This window comes from Chenopodium quinoa, unplaced genomic scaffold (genome assembly GCF_001683475.1).
Source record: "Chenopodium quinoa cultivar QQ74 unplaced genomic scaffold, ASM168347v1, whole genome shotgun sequence".
NCBI lineage: Eukaryota > Viridiplantae > Streptophyta > Magnoliopsida > Caryophyllales > Amaranthaceae > Chenopodium > Chenopodium quinoa.
In genome coordinates this window covers 534,573-544,368 of record NW_018744949.1, presented here as the reverse complement: position 1 = coordinate 544,368, position 9,796 = coordinate 534,573, and the positions used below count along the sequence as shown (strand labels likewise).

General features: G+C 42.0%; 1 protein-coding gene across 1 annotated transcript; it reads right to left on the bottom strand.

Moving 5' to 3' along the window:
- Positions 1–3,311: 3,311 nt before the first annotated feature.
- Positions 3,312–5,621, bottom strand: LOC110706265 (protein FAR-RED IMPAIRED RESPONSE 1-like). Its single transcript, XM_021884162.1, has 5 exons — positions 5,270–5,621; positions 4,767–5,151; positions 4,470–4,628; positions 3,593–3,968; positions 3,312–3,389 (listed from the first exon to the last, which is right to left on the bottom strand). Exons 1-5 carry the CDS (start codon positions 5,619–5,621, stop codon positions 3,312–3,314), a joined length of 1,350 nt encoding a protein of 449 aa, XP_021739854.1.
- Positions 5,622–9,796: the final 4,175 nt, after the last annotated feature.

Genomic DNA, 9,796 nt, shown 5'->3' with positions numbered 1-9,796 from the left:
GATCACCTCAGTCGCGTACTAATGAGGTGGGGTGTGAGACCAAGACTGGAGGCATGGTGCGGAGAAAAGATCAATGAGGTGGTTGGCGATGACAAAAAACAATCTGGGATTTCGAGAAATTGCGAATTAGTATTACTTTGACTTTCTTTTGATGGGAATACATCCCTGCTGAAGCTGTTGTGTTTGCTTCTTTTTCAGTCGCTGAATGTAGCGTATGGGGAGCCGCATCCGTTAAGTCCCCGGGAGGATCAAAACCAAAGGGTGGAAAGCGTATATGTGCAACGGACTACGCGGGAGGTAGACGCAGAAAATATTACGCAGCAGGTATAATCAAAGTCAATGATACATTCATATGTAGTTCTGTGATGTGTAAAAAATAAGTGACATGTGCTATGGTAGTTGCTAATAGTTTGTGTTTATGCTTTCCTGAAGGTGTTGGATAGAATTACTCCAACGTTGGTGGCTTTGATAGACGCAAAAAATATTACGCAGCAGGCATAATCCAAGTCAATGATACTTTCATATTTAGCTCTATAATGTATAAAAAATAAGTGACACGTGCTATGGCAGTTGTTAATAGTTTGTGTTTATGCTTTTCTGAAGGTGTCGGATAGAATTACTCCGAAGTTGGTGGCTCTGATAGATTTTAAATTAGCTGACGTAATGAAATCACTGCATAAGCTGATGTCGCAGTGTGTTGACGTAGCTAATGCCAGAGAGTGAGTAGGGGAGGCAATTGAGAGGGGTAGGCGAACGGAGAAGGATGGTGTTGCGCATGAAGAACAGGGTTTGGCCAGTTGTTTGTTGGGGAAGACACAACTGGAAGAAGGTGCAAACGTAGTTTGTAGGGAAGACCATCACGCTCACGCTCTTTCTGGTGACGATGACCTTGACTATGTGGTTCGAAATATGTCGGGTGATCCACTGTATGCAGAGGCTGGGGGTGTGGCCAACGTGGTTGGGGATGAATCCAAGGTGGTTGGGGCTGATGAGGGTGTTCTCTCAGAGTTAAATGGCTGTTTTTTTTATCATGATGTTGAAGATGGGAACGTGGAGCCTGGACCTGAAATAGTTGTGGGCTTGCTTGGGACGAGGGGAAAGACTGTCTTGGTTGATGCTCGGTGCAGTTTAGAAAAGTCATCTTCATCTGATTAGGAAGATGAGTCTACTGATAAGAGGGTGGTGAAACCTATCGAGGCAGCCTTGTCTGCCATGTTCACCAATGTGTCAAACAACCGTCGCCATACAGCGTTGGAGACACGTCTACTGCATTTTGTAAAGCGGTTGAAGGACCTGAAGGATCCACATAGGTAATTCAGGAAAGTGTAATTGAGTGTGAAAGGTCTTTTTATTGAACATGTCTTTTGCAAAGTTTTTGTTTTAATTGTAAATTCTAATATGTTTATGTGTATACTAGGTGTTATGATGATGGTTCACCACAAAGCCCTGGTATGGTGATGATAAAGTGTGATCGCATGAAAGCCAACCGGAGGGATTGCTATGAAGTGGTGCACAATAAATCGCGGGTTTCCACTAATTACGTTAAAATGGCCAGTGTGTTATACCCCAAGCAATGGGCCACTACAGACTTTTGGAACAGAAGCAAGCGTATTTTGGTTGACCCAAGTTTTTCGGTAAGTGGTTCAGGGTTCATTTCACCTTTGGGGTATCATATTTACGTGCACATTTGATGATGGTCATGCTTGTTGTTTTAATTGTCTGGATCGTAGAATCGACTGTTGTTGAACGAAGGAAAAGAAGAACATATTTGTAACAACTATGCCAAATTTCTCCTGACCATTAACCTGTAGGATATTCGAGCGGTTAGCAACTTACTCACATAGTTCAATAATATAGGTTTAAATGTGTTTTTCATGCATATGCGCTAAATTGTGCTAACGGCATTGACATTGTCAATTAACCAGGTGTTTGTCCCTGTCCCTGAAGTTCCTCAGGATTGCCCTGAGGAGTCGCACTAGTGGTGCTTAGCATTACACATGAAGGCTCAAAGTTATGGATGATAGATTCCATGTACCGTTACCCGCTCGCCACACATGCCAAAGAGATTGATTTTCTAGTACTAAAACTAATGACTTTCATTCTAAACAAACATGGTATTTATTGGGACCATTTGGTAATGTGTAATAGGTTTGTGAAAATACAGCTTAGTGGCATCGACGTCCTTTTCCGACTCCGTGACCCAGCATTGAAGGCTAGTCAGCTACATTCTTGGAGCAGATGCACTATTGAGATCTTAGAGCCAAAGGATAAGTAAGAACTTGTGTTTCCTTGTTTGCTTACTATGCCAATAACTATCAACCTACCTTTAAGGTCAGGAGAATGTATCTTCAGCTTTCGTATTGATTGTTGTCCTCCAATATGCAGCTCATACTGCGGTGTTCTTATGCTGGCGTATGTTAAGTTCTTTGTAAGAAGATTCACCATGAGGTTCAGTGTGGTAGGTGGTGTATATATCTGTTTTTTGTGTGAAGATCTCTGAAATGGTTGGCTAAAGTGTTTGTTCTGTTCTTACATTTATAGGGGAAGATTCCTACTGCTCGAGCAAATCTGTTCTTAGACGACGTGTAGTGTGAAGTGAACGAATTAAAATACTTTCTTGGAGATGCGATTCCAGGTCCTAGGAAAACATCGCGAAAACTGTGATGTGTTGGTGTTTGTGGCCTGAAAAACAATTGGAATATTGTCATTTACATTCCATTCCTCCAATGATGATCGTATTATGTACAATAACGTGTATTAATAGACTCGGTGTATATTAATTTAACGACGCAACTCAAATGGTCACGAAATGGCCATTAGTCCATCAAGACGTTTCTGCTTCACCTGTGACAGGTGCGATGTGTTCAATGTCATATAAATAATCACTGAGGTAGAAATTACATAAATTTCGTATTAAAACTTACAGGTAGATTCCGAGAAGACGTATTTGCCTTCCCCTTCCCCTTCCCCTTTGACATACCGGGTTATTCCATTCCAACCTTTTCCTGCATCCTCCTCCTAAACACCAGATCCTACAACACCATTTCCACCTCCTCAACACCTGCATCCTGCCCAACACCATTTGCTGCTGCATCCTCCTCAACACCATTTGCTGCTGCATCCTCCTCCTCACCACCATTTCCAGCATCCTCCTCAACACCATTTCCTGCATTTGTTGTCTTCCCCTTTGTCTTACCGGGTTTTGCACTTCCTGCCTTTTCCTGCATCCTCCTAAACAACAGATCCTACAACACCATTTCCTCCTCCTCAACACATGTATCCTGCCCAACACCATTTGCTGCTGCATCCTCCTAAACACCATTTGCTGCTGCATCCTCCTCCTCACCACCACTTCCAGCATCCTCCTCAACACCATTTCCTACATGCTCCTGTATGATATAGAAATAGATATAACAACAGTTAGAAAAAAATAACAGGATAAGCAATCAGACCCATTAAATATTGAAGAAAGTATAAATTTTACTGGGCTAGGCTTCTTATTCTTGTTGGTTTTCTTGTAGCTAGTTTCAGCTAACTTTTTGTGCCTTTAACCCTTAGGTTTCCTTTTCTTAATTATAGGGTCTTTGATAACAAGGTCCATGGCAGCTGGACAGGAGTCTACGGCAGTAGCATCAGGAGCAGGATTCCTAACAATGGAAAACGTTCTGCCTTCAGTGGCTGATGACAATGTACTAACTACAGCTACAGGAACAATTTCCTTACTCTTCTTATCCCTACGCTCATTAACAGCTAATTGAAGCTTCGATAGTGTTTCAATTACCTTATAGACCGTTTGATCGTCCACCATGGCAGCGGTTTCACATAAAGACTCGAATATTCGCATCATTTTGTTGAATCTCTTCACATTAAACATGTCCCCCGGATCATGGTAGGCCACCTTCACCCTAGTGTGCTTCCGGGGTATGTACTTCTCTGGTAGATCTTCAACCAAGTTTGCATCCAAAATCCTAATACAGTGTTTGCAAAGTATGCCACTTGTCTCAAACGTCCTACAGTCACACTGCACCTCCGTTGTCATTGGAAAGAAAGTAACATTGTAGGTTCATCGCCTGTTTGTAATGACATCCTCACTCGCACCGGGAGGTACTATCCATACATGATCGACCACCGAATACTGAATAAGGTTTTCAGACAAAACCTTCTCTCCTCGGACGTTGCAATACATCATTCTCGTACACTCCTTTTGAACTTCTTGAAACTTGTTGTCCGTGTATAACTTTTGGAATATTTTTTTGACTTTGAATCCACTAACCAACCTCCTAAGGTACTTCGAGCAACGCGCATCTGCACTCAGTTCATCTCGAACGCGTTGATCCAAGGCCATGCAATACTTTTGAGGAAACTAATGGAGTTTTGTTTTGCGGTTCACATAGCCGTCAAAAAACCGATTGATGCTCTCCACCCTTTGTGTGGTCTTCATACCGGCCCAAAAAAACTCCTTCACGTACGCAGGCACCCACATACGACTCTCTTTGTGTAGGCTCTGTAGCCATTCATTGTCCTCCAACTTATACTCAGCAATAAACTCTGCCCATCGGGTTTGGAACTCCTCGGGGTCAAAGCTCTCATACACCAGCTCTTTGAGGGGGTTGACGAACTCTTGGTAACTAGACAAAAATGATAGCAGCAGAACAACAACAACAGGTTAGCTTGTCTTCAATAAGGGAATCAGATAATTACGCCATTCAAACTAATATCAAGACTTTGAAAATTGTAAAGCCGGGAGGAGGAATTTCACAACATACCGTGCACACTTGCCAAGTTTCTCAGGGATCTTGCTCATGATATTCCATATGCACCAACGATGCACCGTGTTCGGCATGACTTCAGCAAGGGGCCTCCGCATAGCTGCCGTTTGGTCGGTCAATATGGTTTTAGGAGCTCGATTGTTCATGAAAGGTAACCAGTGTCGAAATATCCACGCAAACGTATCGCAGTCTTCATGTGAAATAAGAGCACATCCCAACAACAACGATTGCCCATGGTGGTTCACACCAACAAAGTTCGCAAATGGGAGCTCGTACTCATTCGTTAGGTATGTTGCGTCGAAGCAAACCGCATCACCAAAGTCCTCATAAGCTACCCTACTTCTTGCATCCAAGCGTTGAGCATGGAAAAAAATTTTGGTTCCTGGTTTTCATTTTGTCAAAGTACTCGATCATTGCCACCGAGTCCCCTCAAACCATCTTTAACCGCCTAGCCTTGTACACCTCATGTTGTAAATCTTTTACTGTGAGATCCATGTTACCCTTTCGTTCGGTCGCCATGCAACCGTGTATTTGAGAAATTAGTACACCTTGCTCATAGAATTCTACCAGCCTCTTCTTCAATTCGGAGGTCATTTTCTTCATGTGGTACTCTTTCACAAGCTTAGAATTTGTCGAATCAATCCCGTGATTATGCTTTAGTTCCATGCTCTTCAACTCCCACAAGCCATCTTCGTTAACTTTAGCATAAACACGGGCCTGACATTCGCACTTTTTCGAAGTCCTCTTCATACCACTTAATTCATCCTCACATACCACCCCATTAACTAAACCACCTGAACCTCCAAGACCCATTGCCTTTGCCCTCTTCTTCGCTTCCCTCCTAGCCCTCATGTCGGGTTTTCCCCAACAGTCACACTTCTACGTGACTTTGATTTTTTTTGGGTCCCCCGTCTTAGAAATTACACCTTGAGCCCTTGTCACTCCAAACCCCATCTGCTCAGCATAGTCCTTATAGTAGGCTTCAACGTCTTGCCAAGACTGGAAAACCATCCCTTCCTTAGGCTCCTCAACAACTACAACTATTTCGTTGCTACCAACCATAGTGTGAGTTGTATGAATTGTATCCACAGGGGATAAATACCTAACATCCATGTCAAGTGCACAACTACCTGCATCATATACGTCTTCTATACCCTCCTCCATATGGACGTTACTCCGAAACTTAACTCCACTGCCACAATCACCAACACCAACCTCACTGCCCCTTATAACGCTTTATGTTTCCATTTCCATAATATCAATCTTCTCCAACACAAACAATTCACCCTTCAAATAAAGAACACCAACATAATTACTTCGATACAAATTAATACAGAACGCCAACATCATTATAATATAAAATTTAACACAAGTTAACCAAACACGTTTTCACAGCACATGTTCAACCTAACATAGAAATACAACCAATCAACACAAATCAACAAACCAATTAAACAACCAACACAACCAATTTTCACATAACCTAACAAATTAAAACAGGGGTTTTTGAAAAAACATACGAAGACAATACATTGTTTTCAAAAGGTAAAAAATTGAATTTTAAACAAAATACTCCGGCCATTTCCGACAACCTCAACCCCATTTTAACAAAAAAAGTCCTTAAAATCCAATTACTTTCCAAAATTATTCCGATTTTGGTCGAAATTATGAATTGAATTTCATGAATTGTGGGCGCATGGATACTAACAGAACAAAACTCATGACTGCAATTAGCGATGATAAAATAGATCAGAAAAATACCTCGTAATTCGAAGATGTCCATGATTTTTCAACTGGGTCTGTGCAATTCGGCGATGTGTGATGAACAGAAAACTACCTGCCAATTCTTTGGACAAGCTTTTGGGTAAGTGAATATTTTCTCTCCAAAACGTGAGGAAGTTAACGCCATCCCTCAATCAGATTGACGGAAGGATGTCCCCACTCAACAATACTCCAGGTACACTCAGCAACTTGACACATAGACGAATCCAACTCAGCAACTCAGGAAGTGGAAAACTTCCACTTAATTTTCGAAATGCCATTGTGAGTAACAAACTTGTTACTCACAGTGAGTAACTGGGAATTCATGGATTATTACCTCCAAATGGCACCAAAATTAAACAAGCAAACCAGCAACAACGCGCATAGGGTAAGAGATTAATGAGGAGCAGCGAGTTGAACCAAGAATTTCAAGAAAATCAGAGATCAATGGAGGTCTTGAGGGAATTAAGCTGCTCTGTAATTTCCCTCTCTTTATCTCAAAAAAATTATTATCAGGTACCCAACCACAGGCTGGCTGCGGCTGGCTACTGCTCTCCACAGGGTGGTTGCGGACTAAACTGATTTGATGCACGATAAAAGTGTTGCCGCAACTAGGCTGCGTAGGAAATGAATTTGGCGCAACCTTCTTGCGGACTATATGTGGTTTTAGAAGCCTCAACTACTCACCAATAGAGAAGAAAACAAAGTAAAAGAAGTTAAAAGAATTAAATAAAGAAAAAGGTTCAAAAGGCTAAACTAATCTAGAAAAAACAAAAAAAAACAAAAACTACTCCACTAAGGCACTAATCTAGCACATAACGTTAAAAAGGTGATTAAAAATAAAGAAAACTAGCTAATGGTGATGACTAGTACGAAATAAATAAACCAATGCAGAACAATTTAGTGCCCTGAGAAGCTTATCATATGTTCTTGCAAACAACTCAGAAAGTATTATGTAGCAAATATAAGGACAAATATGATAAATTAGCCATAAAAGTCTATTAAACCTAGAAAATTAGAAAGAGATGAAAAAACTATGCTCACATGAAAAATAACAAGAAAAATTGTTAGTCTCCTTCGACGACACATTATCAAGAACATGATCGTAAACATCATTCAAAGGGGTGTAAGAGGGAAGTGACGAAGGAAGTAAAAATGGAAAAGAAAGGACAATATTGAGTTTCCCTACAAAAGGGACATGAGGCTCATCGACAATAGAATTAACAAACATGGACTCATCAATCGACTTATCAATCACCTTACTCTCAAGTGTACTTTGCTCTATAGGACTTTCAACCAAAGGTTCTTCATACTCTAAAAGATTCATGACATGTATCCCTTCCTTAATTTTATCCTCATCTCAATAATGCTTATTTCTAATCCACCCTTAATCATCATCATAAATATAAGGAACTGGTCTTTCATCACATAAAGAATCATCATGATATGTAGGGTGACAATAAAAACATCAAGAAAGGGTTGTACTCTATGTAGGAATGCATAGATTATCTAAGATGGGTCTACTAGGTAAAGACATCTCCCACTCATAGGTTTCCTTAGCCAACCATTCAATTAAATCCCAACAATATTCAGGTGATTGGGCTAGAAACCATCCATTACACATTGATTCTATAATTGTCCTAGTTTCTTCATTAAAACTCTCATAATACACTAGGCACATATCCCATTATTCAATTCCATTATTAAGACCAACATAATCGCCTAGTCTATTATAATACCTCCAAAATGCCTCATGTTCAAATTGAGGAAAAAAAATAGCCATAGAAAAACAAAAAAATTTAACAATCGACTAGCATAATCAACTTTTACCAATGACAAAATAACTATTGATTAGGGAATTTTTATCCACCAATCACCGTCTGACAAGTGGACCAACCAGGTTCCGCCACGTGTCCTTCACGTAGGCCAATAGGAGCCTGCCACGTGTCAATCACAGATACGTCCTCTACGGACCAATTGAGGCACGCCACGTGTCCACCCATGCCAAATGGAAAAACCGGCCAACAAGGCCCAATCCTGTCTAGAGGCCCGGTCAGCCCTAGGTTTACCCTAAACCTAGAGAGTGGCACGCTTCTCAAGACTATAAATACTTAATTAATCCTCATTAAAGGGGATCAAGCAAACATCAAGCAATTAATCTCACCTGAAGAACAGAGAGGAACAGAAACATTACGGAACACTAATAACCGGCTAATCTCGCTAACAAAGCAGATTACAACCATTAAACACTCTCACCTAGAGAGATCTTATTACTTTAATTTCCGTATTAATTACTCCTTAATCAGGTACTAACTTGACCGTTGGAGGCGGAGCTCTCAGGAGTCTCCGTTATTTTGCAGGTACAGGCGTCCGGTTCCAGTCTCGGAATTGTAACTCTCCCGCAGGACATCAGAAAACCCCGAAACATTTGGCGCCGTCTGTGGGGAGAGTACTTCAGAGATGGCATCCAAGTCTGTACCGACTCCTGAAGAGAGGCGTCCCCTAAACGACCCTCAAGTTCAGTCGGACCATGACACCGAAAGTGAATTTGAAGTTGAAACTCATACAGCTCCAGACGGGACCCTAAGAGCCCGACGTACCCGTCATACCGAAAGGAGGGAACGGGAGCATCTTCAAACAGGAAGCGAGCCAGCAGGCGCACCGCCTGCTCGGCAACAGCCGACTGATGGGTCTGCTCCCATCACAAGGAACGAACTCATGACCTTCATGAGGGACTTCAAGGGAGAGATCCAAGAGTTGATCAACAAGAAGCCGCCTGCTTCAGTCAAGGAGCAGTCGGCCAAGAAACCTTCCACTTCACAGAAGAGGAAGCCAGTTCAAGGGCGAGAGGCGACTCCTCATCCTAAATCTAGGAAGCGGGAGCCACCTGCCCTTGATTTCACAAAATTCCGTTATCCTACAGGAAATAGGAAACCGGTTCGTCATATTCAGGCGGACGGGTCAAAGCAAACGTTCACATATGCTCGGCTATTGCTAGAGCAGAAGAAGAGTGACCGATTGTCAGAGTCGGCTTCTACTTCAAATTTTCAAGACAGTTTGCGAAATGCCTCGATGGGGCATACTCAGTCGTACCATGAGAGTCAGTCAGGCGGCACCTCCCGTCAGTCCGGCTTTCATAGTGCCCAGGCGGTACCAAACTTACCATTTGTGCCGCAACAACAATATTTTATGCAGCCACCTCCATTTGGTGGACCTGCAGCAAAAAACGTCCAACCTATGGACTGGCAGCTACGGTTGCTTAGACT

What these genes read in the sequence shown, in the direction of transcription:
- LOC110706265 (XM_021884162.1), bottom strand. Translation starts at nt 5,621, where the DNA reads ATGAGGGCTAGGAGGGAAGCGAAGAAGAGGGCAAAGGCAATGGGTCTT. An exon ending in AGTCGTATGTGGGTGCCTGC is followed by an intron (nt 3,969 to 4,469) that starts GTACGTGAAGGA and finishes ACACTGTATTAG; the next exon opens with GATTTTGGATGCAAACTTGG. An exon ending in GTCCAGCTGCCATGGACCTT is followed by an intron (nt 3,390 to 3,592) that starts GTTATCAAAGAC and finishes TATATCATACAG; the next exon opens with GAGCATGTAGGAAATGGTGT.